Source organism: Mustela lutreola, chromosome 1, assembly GCF_030435805.1.
Source record: "Mustela lutreola isolate mMusLut2 chromosome 1, mMusLut2.pri, whole genome shotgun sequence".
Taxonomy (NCBI): domain Eukaryota; kingdom Metazoa; phylum Chordata; class Mammalia; order Carnivora; family Mustelidae; genus Mustela; species Mustela lutreola.
In genome coordinates this window covers 247,116,370-247,140,519 of record NC_081290.1, presented here as the reverse complement: position 1 = coordinate 247,140,519, position 24,150 = coordinate 247,116,370, and the positions used below count along the sequence as shown (strand labels likewise).

At 43.5% G+C, this 24,150-nt stretch overlaps 1 protein-coding gene, 1 non-coding gene and 1 pseudogene across 3 annotated transcripts; 2 read left to right on the top strand and 1 right to left on the bottom strand.

Annotated features, from left to right (window-relative positions):
• Nucleotides 1-1,917: 1,917 nt before the first annotated feature.
• Nucleotides 1,918-23,910, bottom strand: NCR3LG1 (natural killer cell cytotoxicity receptor 3 ligand 1). Of its 2 annotated transcripts, none has more exons than XM_059137481.1 (5): nt 23,368-23,910; nt 18,883-19,230; nt 7,284-7,598; nt 5,621-5,745; nt 1,918-3,719 (listed from the first exon to the last, which is right to left on the bottom strand). In XM_059137481.1, exons 1-5 carry the CDS (start codon nt 23,441-23,443, stop codon nt 3,567-3,569), a joined length of 1,017 nt encoding a protein of 338 aa, XP_058993464.1. In that variant the 5' UTR covers nt 23,444-23,910; the 3' UTR covers nt 1,918-3,566. The 2 variants fall into 2 exon arrangements, with proteins under 2 accessions (XP_058993464.1, XP_058993474.1); XM_059137491.1 differs by having other exon boundaries at nt 5,621-5,730; nt 23,368-23,909.
• On the top strand, nt 8,608-9,443 carry LOC131818818 (small ribosomal subunit protein bS18m-like; annotated as a pseudogene).
• LOC131823004 (small nucleolar RNA SNORA72) lies at nt 21,603-21,733 on the top strand. Its single transcript, XR_009350455.1, has one exon. It is a non-coding gene; the product is annotated as a small nucleolar RNA SNORA72 (small nucleolar RNA).
• Nucleotides 23,911-24,150: the final 240 nt, after the last annotated feature.

Genomic DNA, 24,150 nt, shown 5'->3' with positions numbered 1-24,150 from the left:
GTTGTGTGAAGACACAAATTCTGCATGTCAAAGTTATGTTCACCCCAGATAAGGGCAGGTCTAAAGCACAACAGATCTGTTCCAGCTTGAAAGGAGCTGGGAAAAGGCAGAGTGATGGGGTTAAAGTCAATTGGGTTCCAGAGAGTGGATTTGTTGCACTTATTGGCATCCTCTTTGCCATGTCCACCTGCCTGGGGCATCATATATACCTTCATGGACAGGGAAGAAGGTGTTACCTCCACGCTCCCCTGTTTCCCCTCTGGGAAAGCCCCACTCTGGATTGGTATGAAAGGCAGAGTGCCTAGACTGGCCAGCTTGGGTGCAAGGAGTGCGAACTTCTGCCTTTCCCTTGACCTTGTGTCCTTCCAGGTACTGATACAAATGAGTGGAACAGGTGATAGAAGTACTAGGCATCTGTGTAATTTATGTCCTTCATTGGGAGAAGCAATAATGTACAGGAGTATGGATCAACAGCACGCAAAGCCTTCCTTAGCTTTCATGAGTCACGTGCCTCTACTTCATGAAAGTACCATTCTTTGCAGCACAAAGTCCCAAACTCCTCATCCCCCGACCGTCGGCACTCAAGGTGAAGCAAAACAGACCAGGTAGCCCTGCCTCTGTGTATTCTTCTTTACGTCATTTGATCAAGTCCAGTTTTTCTCATGACACCATCATTGCTGGGGAAGGGAAGTTACTCCCAAGAGAAATAAATGCAATACAGTTCTGATTGAGATTTTCATTTGTTGTCGAATTCTTACTAAGTCCTTGATCTCCCATACACCTTGGAAGTAGAATGAAAATCATGCCATAGTTCTGCCTCTTTTGTGCCTCTTCAGGTCTCAAAAGGTCTGACCAGCACACTCATTTCTGTGCCTAATAACTCCTTAATGCGCTTTTTTCTTCTATATCATAGATTCCCTTTCAATCATTAATGTCCATTCTACAATCCCCTGCATTTTACATCTGATGTTTTATCTCCCTATACAAAGATCCCATTTGTCATTTTCCCAAATAACTTTATTTTTCCCTTATATTACTTTATTACTCTATTATAATCTCTATAAGACTATTATACTTTCTTTTAAAATCTCAACTGCCTTGCTACTTTTTCCAAAGGGTGTCATTATTTTTGATCCCTCTATTTCAATGACTGTGGAATGCTTTGGGCTGCCTCTTTTGTTCCACAGTCCTAACTATTACCCTGTTCTTCCTTCCAGATCTCTACTTCCTGAGTTTCATTGGCTCCTCTAATGATAACAGTCCTGAAATAGGCACCAACTGAACCGATGTCGCAATCCCCAGTACCGCCACTAGAGGCCACTCTAAATCACCCTCAGGCAGGAGCTCAGCGATGGGGATTTCTACCTTTAGTCAGTCAGCTCTGGAAGCCAAGAGTCTTCAATGTCAGTTAAGTCCATACCCTCCTGAGTGACCTAAAAGCTGCGTTTAGGGTCATTTCTTTGATTTTCAGTAAAGATGTGAACAGGGTTTCTCTGCCCCACAAAGATCCTGAAATACAACTGCACATTACCTGATAACTACATTCAGAACCACACTGTAACTTACCCATGACTAAGACCTGGCCTGAGACTTCCCACAGCCTTGTCAACCTCTGTCCTGAATGAGGTGCCCATGCACAGATCCAATTAGGAATAGCATCACTCACCTTGGTTCAGTTACAGAAAATGAGGAAATGATCAAACACGCCAACCAACAGAACTGTCCCCTAAGAACAGACAAGAACAGTATAGAGTGAGCCTATCCTCTAGATGGAAGGATCCAGCTTATCTTTCACACCCCAACCCCACCCTGGATCTTCCTTGGCAGTATGGATCAAAAATCCAAGCTCTACTCTTCACTAGCCATGAGAATGAATAACTCAAAAAATAACTCAGAGATATTAAGTTAAAAGTGCAGCTATATATTTATTCTTTTTTTTTTACGATTTTTTTTTTAGATTTTAAATTTTTTTTTAATATTTTATTTATTTGTTTGATAGTGAGAAAGAGAGAGAGAGAGCACACACACAAGTAGGGGGAGCAGCAGGCAGAGGGAAAAGCAGGCCCTCTGCTGAGCAGGGAGCCCGATGCGGGGCTCGATCCCAGGACCCTGGAATCATGACCCAAGCCGAAGGCAGACACTTAACGACTGAGCCACCCAGGCGCCCCTTTTTTTTAGATTTTAAAGTAGGCAGAGAAGCAGGCAGAGAGAGAGGAGGAAGCAGGCTCCCTGCTGAGTAGAGAGCCCAATGTGGGGCTTGATCCCAGGACCCTGGGATCATGACCTGAGCCGAAGGCAGAGGCTTTAACCCACTGAGCCACCCAGGCGCCCCATACATTTATTCTTCTATTAGCATGAATAGGTGGATCTCATTAAATTAAGAAGTAGAATGTGAAAGGAAATAGTTCACAGTCTAGAAATAGTAAGTGTAACTTTGGAGGGACATACAATAGATCAGTTTCAGGTGTATAACATGATCCAGTAGTTGTATATATTCCAAAATATCACCACGATAAGTCTAGTTAACATCTGTCACTATACATAATTATAAAAATATTTTCTTCTCAAAAAGTTTTTCCAAACTTTTTAAAGATTTACTCTTAGTAACTTTCAAATATGCATTACAGTACTATTAACTATAGGCACCATGGTGTACGTTACATCCCCACAATTTATGACCAGAAATTTGCACCTTTTGACCACCACCTTCACCCATTTCATCCACCCCACTCCATTCCTGGCACCCACCCTTGTGCTCTCTCTTATCTGTGAGCTTGGGTTTTTGGTTTTGTTTTGATCTCACCATATGTGAGATCATATGGTATTTGTCTTTCTCTGTCTGACTTATTTAATTTAGTATTATACCTTCAAGTTCCATCCGTATGGGTCCAAATAACAAGGCTTCATTCTTTTTTTATGGATGAATAAAACTTCATTTTATATATATATATATATACATATATATGTGTGTGTGTGTGTGTGTGTAAACATATATATCTCACATTTTCTTTATCCATTCATCCATCAGTAACACTTGTTTTCATATCTCGGTTATTATAAATAATGCTTCAGTGAACATAGGGGTGTACATATCTTTTAGAGTTAGTGTTTTCATTTTTTTCAGGTAAATACCCAAAAATCGAATTACTGGATCACATGGTAGTTCTATTTTTAATTTCTTGAGGAACTTCCATTCTGTTTTCCATAGTAGCTACCAGCAATTTACATTCCAATCAATATAGTGCACTAGGGATCCTTTTTCTCCACATCCTTGCCAACACCTGTTGTTTCCTGTCTTTTTGATACAAGCTATTCTAACAGGGGTGAGGTAGTAGCTAATTGTGGTTTTTATTGCCCTGATGAGTGGTGATATTGAGCACCTTTTCATGTGTCTGTTGGCCGTCTGTATGTCTTCTTTGGAAAGCACTGCTTTCTTTTTCTTGGATAAGCTGATTGGCAGGAGGCCACCAAGAAAGCAGCTTGAACAGTCTGTTCCTGAGTAAGTTACCTAAGGCATTGGGGAAAGTAATTTCGGTTACAGATGCATTCACTGAGAAACCTTGTTGTTACTGCTGTTTCTGTGTAAGAACTTCCAATGTTCTTTCAGTGGTTACGCCATTGGAATAAGCCACAAATACATTATTCCTTCTTGTGTCAATTTGAGTGTTCTGAGAACAAGCTTTCAAGACGGAGAATAAGGAATATCTTCGGGATAGCACCTGTAAAAGATAAAGGAGAGAGGGCACCTGAGTATTCAGGCAAAGCCTTTAGACCACGATACAGGTGTAATATCTATAAAGGGAGGAAGAAGGAAGGACTGGGTAGCAAGAGCCCCAGACTCCAGTGTAAGTATGAGAAAGTCTCAGGAAAGCTACAAAGACACCTGCATTTCTTAGCTCTTTTCTGGGGCTTCCCAGGGAAAGCATGGCCTTGGCTCTAATACTGAGGCAGGTCACAGCTGGAGCATGCTGGCTGGGTATGCACCAGAGCAGGCTCTCTCTCTAAAGGGTCTCAGCAGCACATTTCCAGAGCAACCACACTTTCTAGTCAAAACTCAACTGCCTGAGGAACTGTATCAGTTAGATTTTGCTGTGTAAAACCCAGCCTAAAACACAGTGTGGCTTTGAAAAAGAAAAAAATGTATTTCTCATGCACTGTGAGTTGGCTCTGCTGAGTGGGAGTTATGGGCCATCATGTGATCTAGACTGGCCTTTCCAGAACAACTAGTGCTGGTGTCACTCGGCCCCCAATAGACAGAACTTGGATGCATTCTCCTCTTATTAATATCAGGAGCACCAAAGAAAGCAAGTGGAAGAACACAAGTTCTTTTGAGACCTAGATTTAGAACTGGCACTCTTTCACATTGGCCTCATTCTGCAGACCAAAGCAAGCCACAGGGTTGAGCCCCAAGTTCAGGGACAGCCCATCACTGGAGGACACTACAAAATTACCTAGCAAAAGACATGGATGTGAGTAAGGGTGAAGGCTTAGAGCCAAGACTGCAAACCACCACAGAATCCAGGCTAATCACAATGGCTTGAGTCTCTTTTTCAAAAAATATCACTGCCAAATGTGAGGTTATCATGATAGCCACTGGATTATCAGAAGCCAGGGGAAGGCAAGAAATAGAACCTTCACAAGTATCGCAAGAACATTGAAAAACATTTTATCTAGTTGTCTCATTGGCCTAGGTCCCATCAGAAGAATAAATCCCATGAATCAGCTGGTGAACTTTTAAATAAATAAATAGCCTTTTCTTAATTAACCGATTATTAACCTTTTCCTAAGGCATTTATCATGAGATGCATTAGCTACTGCACAGGTTCTGCCTTGGCAGGTCCATAAATAACTGAGGGCAGTTTTGTTAGGTAGAACAATTTTAACCAACATGCTTACACTCGTCTCTCAGGCCTCTACAGTTTGAGTTGTGTTGTTTGCTATTTGGGAAATAGTGAGGGATAAACACATTTGAAAACATGTTTTAGTTTGGAAACACTTAGGGAGGGTTAGAAATCCCTGGTTAAATCAAGGAAATCTGGTGATAAGTTACCCTATTGAGCTATTGACAAAATACGAGCACCTGGCAGAAGGATTTCATACATCAGAGCCACAGTATCTGCATGTGGGAACAGCAGAGCAGCCCATATATGGTTCAAAAACCTGGTCTGAACCGATAAGGTCATGTCTGAGACACAGGGAAACAGGTATATAAGGAAGACGCAGAGGGGATTTATGCTGCATCTCCCCAGAGTCATAAACCACCACATGGAGATCAGAAAAGGAAAAGCCACACACTGGGCACTTGGGTGGCTTAGTCTGTTAAATATCTGCCTTTGGCTTGAGTCAGGATCTCCGGGACCTGGGATTGAGCCCCGCATCAGGCTCTCTGCTCAGCACGGAATCTGCTTCTCTCCCTGCTTGTGTTCTCTCTCCAATAAATAAGATCTTTAAAAAACAAAAAGAAAGAAAGAGAAAGCCATCCACCACAAACACTCACCACGCTTAGAATACCCCCATATCAATCCTAAGAACTCCTCGACAGGGTCCCCTGCCAATAATCTCTGAACTCCCAAAGCCAACTCCAAAACACAGGGCTAAATTTTACTTTGGAACTACTTACCCATTTCCACAATACAATCAGTAGTACAATTACGAAGGCTATTCCAAAACAGGGGAATACAACGTACTTCAGAGTAAAAGCTGTCTTCTCAGATTCTATCTTCTCAGATTCTGTCTTCTCAGATTCTGCAGAGAGAAAGAGGAAAATAATATTAAGGAAATAACCTCCTGGCCAGAGCCAGAGGCCATACAACCACTGCTAGGATTTGTGGTTGTATCTCATTTTCCTGGTTCTTGTGACCCTCTGCCACATGTCACCCTCCTTGGCACCCTCCATTCCTATCACACATACCTCAACATCAAACAGCGTGTTCAGCACTTGCCAGAAGATGCTGGAATATCAAACATCACATACCACTCACACATGCCATGCGACGTGTAAAGCTTCCAAACTACTACACCATCTTGCTGCAATACAGTGGATATGCGTGTCCCTCAAAATTCATACACTGAAATCCTAGTGCCCAGTGTGATGGTATTAGGAGACAGGGTTGGGGGAGGTGCTTAGGTCAGGAGCGTTGAGCCCTTGTGAATGTATTTAGTGCCCTTATACTAGAGGCCCCAGAGAGATCCCTCATTCCTTCCACCATGTGAGCATACAATAAGAAGTCTGCAGCCCAGAAGAGGGTCCTCACCCAACCATGCTGACACAACGACCACAAACTTTCATTTCAGCCTCCGGAACTGTGAAAGATAAAGTTCTGTTTTTAAGCCACCCAATCTGTGGCAAATTGTTACAGCAGCCTGAATGGACTAAAACATACATATAACGCAGGAAACCCCCTCATACCATACACGCAAAGCATATTTCAATTTCGTACTCCCCATGCCCCCACACATACTCTGCACACATTTCTTCATACACACACAACCACCCACACACATTTTTAGCCCTTACTTCTAAAAACAATTCCTCTCTCCCTCTAGGACCATCCTGGATACCCAGACTACATCCCCCAGAAGCCTGGTCAGACCCTGCCTTCTTCACCCCTCTTAGCTCCAGGCAGATGCAGTAGACCAGCAGGGTCATACCCACCCAGGACCATACCCATGACCTTGGAAGCCAAGATATGAGCTCCAATGGACCTCATCCCACCAGCAAGAGGGATTCTATAGTGACCTGTAGATCTTGAGCTTATGATCCCATGTCCTTGGGGAAAGTCCTGGGCATCTGCAGGACCATCTTACTATGGCTCCCCATCTTGGGCACAACCCATAAGACAGAACTACGGGTTTAGCCTCTACCAGCCACCAGTTTGCAGTGATCTGGGGGCCTGAGCAGAAGACTTGCTGGCAGGGCAAAGTCCCTGGCCCCTGATAAACTGTTATCTTCAGACATGGATAGGATCCTGTCCCCTCCCTCCTTGTCGCTAGCAAGTTTCACACTCTAAGCCATATAGACCACCCAGATCACTTAAATTGCCATGAACTGAAAGGAGCCCTGTTTCCATCTGAGGACTATTGTCACCACTCTCCATCAACCAGACCATCTGCCCTGCCTTAAAGACCTAGTCCGGACTGCTGACTCTGCGGCTAAGTTATGCCAGACCAAGCTTTCTATCTTTCCCACTGTCCCCGTCTTCCCCAAGACTGCCTGGGAACAAAAATTTATGTTATCCAACCTCAAGGTAAAGAGCAGGAGAAATGTTCAGGAGGCTTCTTACCTATAACAGTCAAGGTGAAGTTGAGCCTCTGGTAGGTAGGCAAGGATTTATGCCATATCACACACTGGTAGATGGTCATATTGTCTTCCAGAGAGGGCTTCAGCCTCAAGAAACTAGTGACATTCTTATTGTCGGTGGTATAATTAGTGAAGACGCCCTCAGAAACCTCCACATACTGGGGATCCTTCTGGGTCCACTTTTTCCACGTAATGGTAATGTTCAAGGGGTAGAACCCACTTGCCATACACGAAATAAGTTGTTCTTCATTTTCTTTCATGATGGCTTGCTCTGGAAACAAGCTGGGGACTGGGTAAGCTGCCAAGAGAGAGAAGTCATGTTTCAAGGGCAAGTAGGGACTAGTTTATTTTCTGCCTAATGCCTGACCCACAGCAAGCAAGCCTTCAGGAAAGGTAAGCATACTGAATGGGATTCTGCTTAGGCTAAATATTCTGGATATGTTGGTTTCACTGTCAGCTGATATGCTGTGATCCCCTACTCTCATAGCAATTTTATAGAGCAGAGTTTCTTAAGCTACTTTATATCATACATAAACACCTTTGAGAATCTGAGGAAAGCCCTAGAAAACCATTGTGGTAGAGACTGCTAACAACCAATTTTCATTCTTCCATGACATACCCCAGTTAAAGCTACATCTCTCAACCTCCGCATAGCCATGTGAACTTAAGGCCTCGTCATTCAGAGGTAATCAGAAATAATGATAGCAACTTTCAGGAAGTATCCTTAAATAACAAGGATGCCTTAAAGAAAAGGACTGCGCCCTACTCTCCTCTCACCCTTCCTCTTTCCTGCAGAATGGCTGGAATAGTGCTTGACGGCTAGAGAAGGAAAAGCCACTTCCAAACATAAGGTGGCAGCTACATGTGGAGAATAGCAAAGTAATAAGATAAAAGGATCCTAGGTCACCTATAGTCACAGAACTGCCATAGCCGCCTTGTGTTAGCTACACTTGTGTAAAAGACAATAAACTGGGGCGCCTGGGTGGCTCAGTGGGTTAAGCCGCTGCCTTCGGCTCAGGTCATGATCTCAGAGTCCTGGGATCGAGTTCCGCATCGGGCTCTCTGCTCAGCGGAGAGCCTGCTTCCCTCTCTCTCTCTCTGGCTGCCTCTCCGTCTACTTGTGATTTCTCTCTGTCAAATTAATAAATAAAATCTTTAAAAAAAAAGACAATAAACTACCTTTTTTGAAAAGCCATTGTTGACTTCTGGTTTTCCTTCTGACATGTAAAGACCCTGAAAGCCATAACAAGAAAAGAGCTGAGCTGAACAAAGGATAAACCAACAAGTTTTCATAGATCTATGAGAGAATGAAGGTGACAGGGCACCCCAAAAGCTAAAGACAGACAGACCGAGAGAATCACAACCAAAATCGTGTCACCTTGAGCAGATGCCAGAGCCATAAACCAGTAGAGGCACATAAGCAGCGACTCTCGCCAACTGCTAAAGGATGGGGACGGACTGATCGCTGTGGGCCCAGTCTCACGGGGATCACCACACTTTCATGCATTTTACTTCCAGGAAACCCACACTGGCTCTCACAGTGAAGATTCATCACAGTGAAGATTCAAGAAAAATCCCCTTCTATCTTCAGGGGAGAGGAAAAGTAGCTAAAAATATACCCAGTGCATTAACCACAGAAAGGATGCTCAAGAGAAAAGACTTTGCCAGAGCCTTCTAAGATGGGTAAAGGATGATCAGCCAACTGGAGCCTGCTCTAGCCTTCTGATCTCACCTACAAAAGCTTCTGAAGGTCACAGCCTGGGGCTCAGAGCTCAAATTCAAGATTGAGATTTAATGGTAAGATTGACTGCTTCCTTTCTGCAACCCTTTGTCACCACAGCAACAGGGCTCCGGGTGATAATATTAGATGAAAACTGAGAGGGATGCAAGGCACACTCTGTTTAAAGAGGGAAACTCTTAAGAAAACAGGTTGCCAGTAATGAGGACCTGCCAGTTCTGATGGGAAATTCTTACAAGGAGCCTCTTAAAAATGCATCTTGTGTGGAAAATGTGTAGAGTATAAGAATGTACAGTTTTTGTCCCAGTTTATTTCCGCATTTACTGGATGCATTTATGGAAGGCACATAGGTCTGTGAAAGAAAGCAGAAAGAAATCACAAAAGCAATAAAGAGAGCTCAGATAATGGGGTTTATGCCAAGTACAGACAAGGATCCTGCATATCTCAAAGACCCAAAGTTTGTAACATCAAGTATCAGCAGTAAATTATATGTTTTATCATCAATAAACATATTTTTAATAAAAAAAAGGAGGGGGAGACAAAAAGAAAAGCAAAGAACAAGTATACCGAGTAGAATGGTACATAATAATCCTCATAGGTCCCCCCAAAAATGGGTCCTTGATTAAAGGAGTGAGACTGATATAAAGCGAAGGTCAAGCAAAGCTTTATTCCGTACCAAGCATCAAGAATCAGACCGAACATTCGGGGCCACGCCTCTTATAAGAGAGGATGAACCTTCTCTGTTTCACAGACTATCTTTTAAGGGCAAAGGCCATGTGGTTGGGCCTGGCCGTGCACAGGTGGCCAATAAAACTGTAATACACAGAGAAAGATGCACAGTGATGCTAGGTGACCAAATGAATTACAATTTACCCTATAGTAGACATTTGACCTAGCCAATCACCTTGGTTAGAACTGGCACCCAAAAGGCTCCCAAAGGGTGGGGCCCATACTTCTTGGTAGCTGGGGAGACAGTATGCAACACCCCACTGATCATATGTCTCCACCTGGCCTGACCCACCCTTGTATCTTGGCTTTGTTACCTGGTGCTGGTTTCCAGGACTTGTTTTTAAGTAAGTCCCTGGGGGAAGGGGAGCAGGGACAGTTTAAGGGTTAAACAACAAGGTTATTGTTTAACCTGGATGGAAGTCTCTGGCTAAATAGGTCCTTACAATCCAACTGTATGATAAGGGAACAGAAAGCAACCTGAGGACAAAGCAGAAGCTGACACCCCACAATCCTCCCTTCATGGGGAATGTGTCACATTCCTCAGGCACTTCTGGCTGCCCTAATATTCAGGGAAGGAAAAACTAAAAATAGAGATCACAATCCTACAAGACATGAGTCTCCTGCAGTTTACAAATATCTTGTGGACTACAAGAGCAAAACATTTCCTTTTTTTTTTTTTTTAAATGTCTTATTTATTTATTTGAGAGACAGTGAGAGAGCATAGAGGCAGACGAACAGGGAGAAGCAGACCCCTCCTGAGCAGAGAGCCCCATTCTAGGCTCGGTCCCAGGACCCTGAGATCATGACCTGAGTCAAAAGCAGATGCTTAACGGACTGAGCCACCCAGGCTCTCTGAGAACAGAGCATTTCTAATTAATAACCTAGCTTCTAGAAGGAAATGTAGATACAACTAAATGTCCTTATAATCTGCAGCCCATTGAGAGATACCTGAAGTGGGCAGAGTATAATGTTCCTCTGGCAAATTCCCAACTATCTTCATGTTTATGCGTGCTAGAAGGAGAAACATCTTAACTTGACAATGGCAAGGCCTCTGGTATCCTGTGAATTTTCTTTAACATATAAAAGATCTTTCTTGAAACCTCCCTTTTTCCTTACCTCCCTCAACCCCATGGTTTATAATCAGCCGCTACTCACAACCCTGCGGCAGTAGCCCTTTCTGCCCACAGGTATTGTCCCCATGCTTTAATAACCCACCATTTTACACCAAAGATGCTTCAAGAATTCTTTCTTGGTCACTGGCTCCAGACCTCAACCCATCGAACCTCATCTATATTCCAAAACCACATCATATATACATAATCACTTTATTTTTTTTAAGATTTTATTTATTTATTTGACAGACAGAGATCACAAGTAGGCAGAGAGGCAGGCAGAGAGAGAGAGAGAGGAGGAAGCAGGCTCCCCACAGAGCAAAGAGCCCAATGTGGGGCTCGATCCCAGGATCCTGGGATCATGACCCAAGCCCAAGGCAGAGGCTTTAACCCACTGAGCCACCCAGGCGTCCCTACATAATCACTTTAAATGAATGGTCTAAACATATCAAGACAGAGACGGGGGGAGGGGGATGCTGCGGCAGGAACTGGACACCTGGGTGGCTCAGTCAGTTGAGCGGCTGCCTTCCTGCTCAGGTCATGATTCCAGGGTCCAGGGATCAAACCCCAAATATCTGCTCAGCAGGACATCTGCTTCTCCCATTCCCTCTGCACCTCCCCTCCCCTCCACTTGGCTCTCTCTCTCTCTCTCTCTCTCTCACTCACTCAAATAAATAAAATCTTTAAAAGAAAAAAAAAAAAGAATGTCAAAATACATGAGGCAAAACCTGAAAGAACTACAAGGAGAAACAGACAAGTCCATAATTATAGTTGGAGATTTTGAGACTCATCTTTTGTCAACAGAAAGACCAGCAGGCAGAAGAGTAGTAAGAAAATAGTGGAAAGGAACATTACCACCAATCACCTGGATCAAATTATCAACAGGATACTCTACCCAACAGCAGTATATACATTCTTCCCAAGCTCACATGGAACATTCACCAAGATGAAGTGCCTTCTAGCTCACAGAACACATCTTTAACGTTTTTAAAGAATAGGAATCAGGCAGAATATGTTCTCAGACCACAAGAGAGTTAAACTAGACATCAATAAGCAAAAGGATAACTGGAAAAATTCCAAATTCCTAGGAGAATAAATCACTTCTATTCTAAATAATATATGGGTCAAAGAAAAAGTCTCAAGAGAAATTTTAAAATATTTTGAACTAAATGAAGTTAAAATGAGAATACCACTCATGAAAATTTGTGGGTGCAACAAGAGAAATAGAGGAAATGTATAGTACTGAATACAAATTTTATTAAAGAGGAAAGCTGTAACGTCAACTATCTTAATTAATAAGCTTCAACTTCAGAAGCTAGATGAGGAAGAGCCACTTAAGCTTAAAACAAGCAGAAGAAATGAAATAACAAAAATTAGAGCAGAAATCAGTGAAGTTGAAACCAATGGAGAAAATAAATGAAACCAAAAACTGGTGCTTTGAAATGATTACTAAAATTGATAAGCTTCTGGGTAAATTAAGGAAAAAAGAGAGAAGACAAAAATTACTAATATCATAAATGAAAGAGGGATCATTACTGATACTATGAAAAAAAGAGTAACAAAGAAATATTATGAGCAACATTGAACCCACATATTTGATAACTTAAATATAATGGACCAATTCCTTGAAAGACACAAATTACCGAGATTCACACAAGAAAAAATAGGGAAGTTGATGGGGTGCCTAGGTGGTTCACTCAGATGGTTAAGTGTCTGCCTTCAGCTCAGGGAGTGATCCCAGGGTCCCGGGATCCACTTCTGTATTGAGCTCCCTGCTCAGCAGGGATCTTGCTTCTTCTTGCCTCTGCCCCTCTCTCTATCATGAATAAATCAATAAAGAAAGAAAAAATAGATGATTTGAATAGGCCTGCATCTATTAAAGAAACTGAATCAATAATTAATAACCTTCAAAAAAAGAAAGCACCAGGCCCAGATGGTTCCAATGGTGAATTCTATCATTTAAATTAATTATGATACCAATTTTTTACAATTTCATCTAGCAACTAGAAGCAGAGGGAATACAGCCCAACTCATTCTATGACCCCAGTAATACACTAATACCAAAATCAGATATAAAGGCATTACAAAAAAAGGAAAACTACAGACCAATATCTCTCATTACACTGAATGCAAAAATCCTCAACAAAAAATTAACAAATTGAATCTAACAATGTATAAAAATAATTATACTCTACAACTGAAAGGGACTTAATCCAGGTATTCGAGACTGGTTCATCATTCAGAAGTCAATTAATATAATCCATGACATCAATGGACTACAGAAGAAAAGTTATATGAGCATATCAATTACGTGGAAAAAGCAACTGGCAAAATCCAACACCCACTCATGTTAAAAACTCTCAGCAAAATAGGAATAAGGGGAATTTTCTCAACTTGAAAAAGAGCATCTACAGAAAACCTACAGCTAACATTGTACTTAATGGTGAGAAACTAAAGATAGGACCAAAGCAAGGATATCTCCTCGAACCAAGCCTATTCAGTACCATGTGGAAATCCTAGCTAGTATAATAGGACAAGAAAAGGAAATAAAATATACACAGGTTAAGAAGAAAAATGAAACTGTCTTTGTTCTTGGACACATGATTTATATAGAAAACTCCCAAAGACTTGACCAGAAAAAAAAAAAAATTAAATGCTATAACTAGTAAGTGATTACAACAGGCTACAAGGACACAAGGATAATATATAAAAGTCAATTGCTTTCTAATATACCAGCAGTAAATAATTAGAACTTCAAATTAAAAACCCAATACTATTTACATTAGGTGCCCCCACTCCCCCACAAAAAAGGAAATACTTACATTTAAATCTAACAAAATAGGCACAGAATCTATATGGAGAAGGCTACAAAACTCTAGTTAATAAAATCAAAGATCTAAATAAATGAAGAGTTCGTCTCTGTTCATGGATAAGAAGAATCAATATTGTTAAGATGTCAATTCTTCCCACCTTGACCTATAGATTCAATGAAATCATAAGCCCAGAAAGTGTTTTGTGGATATTGACTAACTCAAGTTTATGTACACAGGCAAAAAAGGCCTAGGACAGCTAACACAATAGTTAAGAACAACAAAATTGGAGGACTAACACAACCTGACTTAAGGACTTACTATAAAGCTACAGTAATCAAGACAATGTGGTAAAAGACAAATAGACCAATGGAACAGAATAGAGAGCCCAGAAACTGACCCACACAAATGTATTCAACTGATCTTTGACAAAGGAGCAAAGGCAATTCACTGCAGATAAGGCAATTTTCAACAAAGATGCTGGAACAATTGGACATCCATATATGTAAAGTTTGAACACAGAATCTAGACATACAACTTACACTTTTCACAAACACTGACTCAAAATAGATCATAGACCTAAACATGATGAACTTTTATTTATTTATTTACTTGTTTGTTTATTTATTTATGCTTTTATTTTAAATAGGTTAATGTCCAGCATGGAGCCCAACATGGGGCTTGAACTCTGAGATCAAGACCTGAGAAGATGGAGATTAAGAATCAGTTGCTAAACTGACTGAGACACCCAGCTGCCCCTCATGATGAGTTTTTAGATACAATGCCAAAATCAGGCTCCATGACAGAAAAAAATTGGTGAGTTGGACTTTATTGAAATTTAGAACTTCTGCTCTGCAAAATACACTGTTCAGAAAAATGAAAACACAGGCCATAGACTGGGAAGAAATATTTGCAAAACTCATATCTGATAAAGAACTTGTATCTAAAACATACAGAAGACTCAAAAAAATAAGATAAAATATACATTAGACTCTTAAAACTCAACAATAAGAAATCAAAGAACCCAACTGAAAAATGGACAAATGATCTAAACCAATTATCTTTCAAAAGAAGACACACAGGTAACAAAAAAAAACAAACAAACAAACAAACAAAAACAAATGGAAAGATCCTCACAGCCTATGTCACTAGGGAATTGCAAATCAAAACAACAGATGAGATATCACTACACACCTATTAGAATGGTTAAAATATAGGGGCACCTGGGTGGCTCAGTGGGTTAAGCCTCTGCCTTTGCTCAGGTCATGATCTCAGAGTCCTGGGATCGAGCCCTGCATTAGGATCTCTGCTCGGTGGGGAGCCTGCTTTCCCCAATCTCTCTGCTTGCCTCTCTGCCTACTTGTGATCTCTCTCTCTCTGTCAAATAAATAAATAAAAATCTTTTTTTAAATGGCTAAAATATAAAAAATTAACAATACCAAATGTTGACAAGGATACAGAACTACGGAACTTTCTTTCATTGCTGGTAGGGATGCAAAATGATATAGTCATTCTGGAAGAACTGGCAGCTTCTTACAAGTTATACACAGTCTTAACATATGATCCAGCAATCACACTCCTAGGTATTTACCCAATTAAGAGGAAAAATAATGTAAATACAAAACCTACACCTGTATGTTTATGGCAGCTTTATTCCATACTGCTAAAAATTGGAAGCAATCAAGATGTTTTTCCATAGGTGAATGGATAAACGAACTAGGTATATCTATACAATGGAATGTTACTCAGTGATGTAGTAACATTGATGTTACAACAGTGATGCAGATTTTTTTGGTGGCTTGAGACACAGAGATATCTTTTTGTTTAAGGTTTATTTATTTATTTTGAGAAAAGAGAGAGAGAGAGAACATTTGAGTGGAAGGTAGGGGCAGAGGGAGAGGGAGAGAGAGAATCTCAAGCAGAATCCTTGCTAAATGTAGGGCCTGATGCAGGGCTCAATCTCAGGACCCTGAGATTATGACCTGAGCTGAAACCAAGAGTCAGACACTTAACTAACTGAGCTACCCAGTTACTCAGGGACACAAAGGGACCTTAAATGTCTATTACTAAGTGAAGGAAGCCAGTCTGAAAAGGCTACATATTGGATGATTCCAATTCCAATTATATCACATTCTAGAAAAAGCAAAACAATGGAGCATCTTGTAGTGCCAGAAAGAAAGGAAGTACCTAAAGCAAAAAAAAAAAAAAAAAAAAAAACCCACAATGATGAGGGTGTGTCAAAAAGACACAGAGTCAACTGAAAATACTCCCAATGGCCAAAGGTGGAAGAATTTGAGCAACAAAATAAATTGTGTTAAATTATAACCCAACATATAAAATTATTATCCTGAGTCCATCCTTATATAAATAAATGATCAAATAGATTAATAAGTGGGGGAGAGAAGACAAATCTCTTGTGCAGAAGAATTCCAAATAAATTATGTAGCTACTCTACCCTAAAGGGCTAGAGTAGAGTGGGCTGCACAGAGTGACTTCCTTTCAAAGAGTATAGCAGGACAAGGAAGGGGAGAAAAGTACCTTTATGGTGGAGAAACCAGGCAAATACTACTTAAGCTAAATGATTTAAGGTCAATACCAAGAATCATAAATCGTTCAATTAGATGGGATGCGATGGAAATGGCACTTTCCCTCTATGATCTTCCTCTTCCAAAACCATAACTCCTGTGAATTATGAGAATAACAGCAGAGAAATGCCAATAGAGTGACATCCGATGATATACCTGACCACTACTCCTCAGAAGGTCAACGTTGTCAAAAACAAGAAAAGTCTGAGAAATTGTCAGTCAAGAGGAGCCTAAGGACACATGAAAACTAAATGCAATGTGGTATTCTGGATGGGATTTTGGAATAGAAAAAGGTCACTAGATTAAAAACCAAGGAAATCTGAATAAATTATGAACTGTAATTAATAATAATTATCAATATTGGTTCATTATTTATAACAAATATTCCATACTAATGCAAGATGTTAATAATAAGGGAAGTTAGGGCAGAAATGGGAGTAATATGAAAACTCTGTACTGTCTTTATAATTTTTCTGTAAATCTAAAACTATTCTGGGATGCCTGGGTGGTTCGGTCAGTTAAGCATCTGCCTTTGGATCAGGTCATGATCCCAGTGTTCTGGAATTGAGTCCCGCATTGGGCTCCTTGCTCAGTGGGAGCCTGCTTCTCCCTCTGCCTGCCACTCCCCTTGCTTGTGCTTTCTCTCTCTCTGACAAATAAATAAATAAAATCTTAAAAAGAAAAAATAAATAAAACCATTCTTAAAATATAAAGTCTGCTAATTTTTTTTAAGCTTTAATTAATTTATTTGACAGAGATCACAAGTAGGCAGAGAGACAGGCAGGGGTGGGGGTGGGGGAAGCCGGCTCCCTGCTGAGCAGTGAGCCTGATGCAGGTCTCGATTCCAGGACCCTGGGATCGTGACCTGAGCCAAAGGCAGAGGCTTAACCCACTGAGCCACCCAGGTGCCCCTAAAGTCTGTTAATTTTTAAAAAATACTTTTATTTTGGGTGCCTGTGTGGCTCAGTTGGTTAAGCATCCCACTCCTGATTTCAGCTCAGGTCACAATCTCAAGAGTCTTGAGTTCAAGCCCCATGTCAGGCTCCACATTAAGCAGGGAGTCTGCTTGAGATTCTCTCTCTCCCTCTCCCTCTGCCCCTCCTCACACCCCATGCACACATGTGTTTTCTCTCAAATAAATAAATAAATCTAACAAAATAAAATACTTCTATCTTAAGCTTTCTGTTATCTGCAGAGGGAATTAATCCTAATTTATTACCCCCATCACCCACATTAATATGTATAAAATATTAAAAGTCCAAAGTACAATATTGGGGGGCTCATAGACACTGGCCCTTTTTTATAGGCTGAATGTGGCTTCTTAAAATTCATATACTGAACTCCTAATTGATGTCCCTCAGAATGTGACTACATTTGGAAATAGGGTCTTTTTTAAGGTAATTAAGGTTAAAATGGGGACATTAGCTTGGGCCTTAATCTAATAGGACTGTTCTCCTTATAAGAAAAAAAGAGTGGACACACGTGCACAGAGGAAAGTATATGTGAAGACGACACAGGGAGAAGATGCCTATCTACAAGCCAAGCAAAAAGGCCTCGGGGGAAACAACAACCTTACTGATACCCTGATCTCAGACTACTAGACTGCAGAATTGTGAGAAAATAAATTTCTGTTATTTAAGCCACCCAGTGGCTTGATTTTGTTACAGCAACTCTAGCACATGACTATGCCCCTCAAAGCTCATCTACGTGTTATCAGACCCATCATAAAAAAGAAAAGTAAAGTTCAAAGGGTGTTCGAAAGATAGTGTTGCTGTTGCTGCAAGTCTTCACTGGGCATGCACCTCACAACAGTACCCAGCTGGGCACTGTAGTTGTAATGTATTTATTCATACATTAGTTAATGGAATCCTAAGTTCCGAGACAGGTATGATTTATCAACCCATTTTGTACAGGGGAAAATTCAGACCCCAAAATGTTAAATGGCTGGCCCAATCACCCAATTCGGAAATAGCAAAGCTAAAACAGGATACAGATCTACGGAACCAAACTCCAGCATCTCCTTTCCCAGCTACCTTTCAGAGACACCTCTTCAGTGAACACGTACTGTCCACATACTAAGTGAATTATATCATAATTAATATAGCTATCTTTGGGGCGCCTGGGTGGCTCAGTGGGTTGAGCCTCTGCCTTCAGCTCAGGTCATGATCTCAGGGTCCTGGAATCAAGCCCTGCATCAGGCTCTCTGCTCAGCAGGGAGCCTTCTTCCCCCTCTCTCTCTGCCTCTCTGCCTACTTATGGTCTCTGTCTGTCAAATAAATAAATAAAATCTTAAAAATATATATATATAGCTATCTTTCACTGGGCATTTATAATGGGCCAAGCACTATGCTGTGCTACTTGCATTTTTCATAGACTCTTCCCCACAATAAATCTCCTAGATAGGTATTCTTACATTTGTTCAGAAGGAGGTTCTATGTGATTAAGTACTTGCCCAAAGTTGTCCAGCTGTCCATGGAAGCCCAGGACTCAAACCCATGTCTGTCTGACTCACTAGTCCATGCTCCAAGCCTCTGCTCCGTTTGGCCCACAGCTCCACCTCAAGCCTCAGCACCATGGCAACCTCAGGGCCCTGCCTCCAGGCACTCACCCACAATCTCCAGCTGGATGGTTTTCACTGCTTTGTTAGGGGTCATCACCACCTCACATCGGTACTCTCCTGCTTCCTCCAGCCGGATGTCTGGCAGCTCCAGCGAGGCATCCCCTCTTTCCAGCTTCGATAGAGACACAGAGGCTCCAGGTCGTGTTATCATTCGGTTGCCTCCAAAATACTGAAACACTGTAACTTCTGTTGTTGACATATGATGCTTCCTAAACCAGGTGACACCCATAAGCGTGATGTTCAGGGGGCTGTCACTCGGGACTTTGCAGACAATAGTGACATTGTCATTCAGGAACACTGTCTGAGTCTCCCTTGCCATTTCCACTTGCAGAAACCCTGTGACAATAAGAGAACTTTGTTATGGGGGACCTTTGAAAAAACATAGGTATGGTACTCTCAAACAGGTGCCACGTAATTGGAAACAAATTCCTTCTTTTGTGGGAGAGAGGGTGTCTCGGAGAGGCTCCTTAGTTCATAGCCCCACATTAATCTATGTAAGATCCTTCAACTTTATTCTTCTTTTTTCAAGTTTGTTTTTGTTATTCTGTATCCCTTACAATTTCATAGGAATTTTAAGAATTAGTTTATCAATTTCTACAAAGAAGTCTACTGAGATTCTAATAGGAATCGCATTGACTTTTTAAATCAATTTGGGGAGTACTGTCATTTTTTTTTAATTAAAGATTTTTATTTATTTATTTGACAGACAGAGATCACAAGCAGGCAGAGAGGCAGGCAGAGAGAGAGAGAGAGGAGGAAGCAGGCTCCCTGCAGAGCAGACAGCCCGATGTGGGGCTCGATCCTAGGAACCAGGGATCATGACCTGAGCCGAAGGCAGAGGCTATAACCCACTGAGCCACCCAGGCTCCCCGGGAGTACTGTCATCTTAACAGTGTTGTCTTCTAATCCATGAATCTGTTTTTCGGATACTGTATGGACTGAATGTTTGTATCCCTCCAAAATTCCTACGTTGAGGCCTAATGTCCAGTGCAATGGTATTTGGAGATAGGGCCTTTGAGAGGTAATTAGATCATGAGGGTCGAGCCCTCATGAATGGGCTTAGTATCCTTATTAGAGACATGATAGATCTCTTTCTCAGCACCAGAGGACACAGTAAGAAGGTATTCCTCCAGAAGCCAGAAAAGAGGCCCCCTCTCCAGGAACCAATTAGCACCTAGATCTTGAACTTCTCAGCCTCCAGAACTGTGAGAAATAAATCTCTGTTGTTGAAGCTGTAAGGGCCTGCCCCTCCCAGAGGAACTTGCTTGTGGACCCCGGATGTAGGGGTGGGGCAGGCCAGGTGGAGATGTCCAATCGGTGAGGCATGTGTATATCCACGAGGGTGAATTGAGATCCGATTGGCCACCTGTATAGGGGTGGGGCTCAACCAAGCGCATAAAGGTTGCTGTGGGAGGCTAGCCGAGAGGAGGAGAGGTTTTACTGGAGCAGAAGAAGAGTCGGTGGGAGCGTTAGAGTCGATGGGAGCGAAGAGTCGGCGGAGTGGAGGAGCTGTAACAGCTTTTGTAAGAGCTATAACCGCCGCGAGCGGTCCCACCACCGGCGGTCCTTGTACCGACAGCCCCCAGCCGCAGCCTCCAGCCAACGGCGGTCCCGACTCTGGCGGCCCCGAGCCGCCACCTGGAGCCTCCAGCCGCCTGCAGCTTCCAGCCGCCTGCGGCCCCGCCTCCAGCGGTCCTGCCTTCAGCGGAGGCCCTGAGCAGCCGCCTGCAGCTTCAAACCGCCTGAGGCCCCGCCTCTGGCGGCCCTGAACCACCTGCAGCCTTCAGCCGTGTGCAGCTCCCCGCAGCCCCGAGCTGCCCAGACACCAGCGGTCCAGCTGTCAGCGGTCCCTCGACGCCTGCGGCCCTGAGACTCCAGTGGTCCAGCGGCCCAGCGGTCAACGGTCCCAAGATACCAGTGGCCCAGCAGTCCAGTGGTCAGCGATCCCCACACCTGCAGCCCCTAGACGTCAGCAGTGCCGAGACACCAGCAGTCCAGCGGTCCAGTGGTCAGCGGTCCTGACGCCTGCAGCCCCTGGATGCCAGCGGTCCCGAGAGGCCAATGGCCCTGAGATGCCAATGGCCCCTAGCCACCAGCAGCCTTGCCGCAAAATGCCTCGCCACCCCGAGCCACGAGCGGCCTTGTCCGCAGTGGTGGCTTCCTCTGGGTGGCAGCCTTGTCAGAGTGGTATCGTGGCGAGCAGAGTCTGTGTCATCTGGGTTGTCCTTGTCATCGTCGCTGTCTTCGTTGCCTCTTTGACATCGGGAGCAGCCTCGTCCGGGAAGCGGTCTTGTCCAGAATGGCCTCTTCTTGGGAGTGGCCTTGTCCGGGGAGCAACCTCATGGAGCAGCGGCCTCATCTTGGGAGTGGCCTCTTCTTGGGAGCGGCTCCGATCATGGAGCGGCCTCATCTGCGGAGCAGCCTCATCTAGAGCAGCCTCATCCGGAGCGGCCTTCTTGGGAGTGACCTTGTCGGGAACATCCTCCTCGCCTTTTCGTAAGAGATAGCCCTGGCTGGTCAGTTTGATTCTTGATGCTTGGCGCAAAATAAAGTTTTGTTTGACCTTCGCTTTGTATCAGTCTCGTTCCTTTGATCACGGACCCTAACAAAGCCACTCAGTCTAAGGTTTTTGTTAGGGTCACCTAAAAAGATTTCAGACAGGATGTTTTTCCATTTCACTTATTTAGATCCTCTTAAATTATTTTCAACGTCGAATATTCTCACTGTCCTGATTTTGTAATAATCAGAGCAAGCTAAGCATTTGCTATATTAAGATCATGCATGTGTCCCCAGACTTAGTACTTTCCCTAGGCTGCTTTTATCAAAGCTGGCGACGGACTGAGTCTGATTTATGATACATCTTGTGGGGAATGTCTGTGAATCTAGGTATCTGATCATCTTTGAGAAATGACAGCAAAGTTAGTGTAGTAATCTTAAAGATAGACATTGCTAATCTGATGATTACTAGTTGCCATTAAATGAACTATAAAACTAAAAAAAAAAAGGTTTATAGTTTTCAGAGTCAAAATGTTATGATTCTTTTGTTAAACTTATACCTAAGTATTTTATCCTTTCTGGTAAATAGAATTGCTTTCTAATTTTATTCCTGGATTGCTCATTACAAGTGTATAGAAATACTATTTTTTTTTAATTTCCATCTCCTCCCCCCATCCCAACAAGCAACCATTCCAAGATGTTTAATCCTTCATGTTTTTGCTCTCCTTACAACTGCCTTGTTTTGTGGGACATCTGGGTGGCTCAGGTCATGACCCCAGCCAGGATCCTGGGATGAGTCCCAGACCAGTCTCCTTGGTCAGTGGGGAGCCTGCTTCTCCCTCTGCCTCCCACTCACCCTGCTCTCTCTCTCAACAAATAAATAAAATCAATTAAAACATTTATTTATTTGACAGAGAGAGAGGGAGAGAGAGTGTGTGAGCACAAGTAGGGGGAATAGCAGGCAGAGGGAGAAGCAGGCTCCCCGTGGAGCAAGGAGCCCACCACAGAGTTCCATCCCAGGACGCCGGGATCATGACCTGAGTGGAAGGCAGGTGCTTACCTGACTGAGCCACCCAGGTGCCCCTAAAACCCTAAAAAACAAACAAACAAAAAAACAAAAAAACCTCCTCCAATAGGGTATTTCTTTAAAAAAAATTTTAAAAAACTGCCTTGTTTTGTTTCTCAAACTTATGAAAATAGTATGAAGTTAGATGTTAATGCTTCCCCTCTTGGCACTGTTTCAAACCCTCTCTCATTGATATGTGTACAGCTAGTCCATTGGTTGAGGTTAGTGACCAGCTCTTCATATGCGAATCCACCTTTGGCTCATCCATAGCCTTAGTGATGGACACCCCAGGGTCTCCTAAATGCCCACATCCCCACCCATCCAGCCACCACCACTTGGCACAGCCCCGCCCATTGTTAAGATATCATGTGATATCTTACGGTTTTTACTTCTATGACTAGCAGTGAGTTTTAAAGATCTCTTCACGTGCCTTTCTGCCTTTGGTTTCCTGTTCGATAATTAAACCTCCATCATTGCCCCCACCACCACCAAAAAGTACAAGAGGACATTTGAATGTCCCCACGAGGGTGAAACACTCCCTCACACTCTCGGGAAGGCTCCCTTCAGTAAAGTGCTCTACTCCCTTCATTCGGTAAAGTGATATATTCCTTCGGGAGCACCGGGCAGTACTTCCCTTACTTCCACCCCACCCCCACCCTTAACTCGTTTTTCTTCTCCGTGCCAGCCCCCAAAGTGACCAAAAAGCGGCCGAGAAAAGTACAGAGCATTCCGGGCCCCGAATCAGAGGAGGTACCCAGTCTCCGGCTCCTACAGGAGCCCCCTCGGGGCCCAGCAGCCATCACTAAAAATTGAATGAGTAAAGGGCGGCCGCGGCCTTCAGATGGGACCCCGGCTGCAGCGGCCGGGAGAGGAGCGCAGCCATCACCCCTCCTCCGGCGCCCCGGGCTTACCTGCGCTGGGTGGCCAGCTCGACAGGACCAGGAGGAGGGGTGCTGGCCCGAGTAGGAGCAGCCACAGGAGCGCCATGCATGACCACCGCCCGCGGGCCCAGGCGAGCGGTAGAGAGCCAGGGCGTTCACCTGAGGGCTGAAGCGGACTTCCGGGCCTCCGTGTCCCTGGTGGTAGTCGGAGAAGCGAGCCGGGATGAGTCGCGTTCACACCAGGACACCCGGCCCTACCCCTGCGCGCTAAGTGCCGGGAGCGCCGGCGGCGGAGGCTGGAAGGGCGGGGCGACTGGGGGTGTGTGGCGAGGGGGGCGGAGGCAGGGAGGCTTCCGAGGCTGGCAAAAGAGGAGCTCCGCGAAGGCCCTGGGGCCTTGGGCCTAGGTCACTTTGTAAACTGAGGCCGGGAGCTGTCAGCAGTTTACGCCCAGGCGGCGCTCCAGCCAAGCGCGGCGGAGGACGGCAGTCATTGCTGGTGAACGGAATGAGGGAAAGCGCCGCGGAGGGAGTCTCTGCTCTCAGGTTACAGCTCGTGTCTCAATCAGCTGAACTTCCCATTCTTGATTTTGGCTTAGGTCACGATCTCAGGGTGGTGAGATTAGCCCCCCCAAGGTTCCCTGCTGAGCGGGGGTCTGAGATTCTCAGACTCCCTCTGCCCCTCCCCTCATCCTGAGCGGACGCCAAGCTCTCTAAAAAAAAAAAAAAAACAACAGCAATATATATGCATATGCATATATAGGTAGATAGACGCCTGGGTGGCTCAGTTGGTTAAATGTCTGCCTTTAGCTCAGG

What these genes read in the sequence shown, in the direction of transcription:
- NCR3LG1 (XM_059137481.1), bottom strand. Translation starts at nt 23,443, where the DNA reads ATGGCGCTCCTGTGGCTGCTCCTACTCGGGCCAGCACCCCTCCTCCTG. An exon ending in CATCCAGCTGGAGATTGTGG is followed by an intron (nt 7,599 to 18,882) that starts GTGAGTGCCTGG and finishes CTCTCTTGGCAG; the next exon opens with CTTACCCAGTCCCCAGCTTG. An exon ending in TGATTGTATTGTGGAAATGG is followed by an intron (nt 3,720 to 5,620) that starts GTAAGTAGTTCC and finishes TATCTTTTACAG; the next exon opens with GTGCTATCCCGAAGATATTC.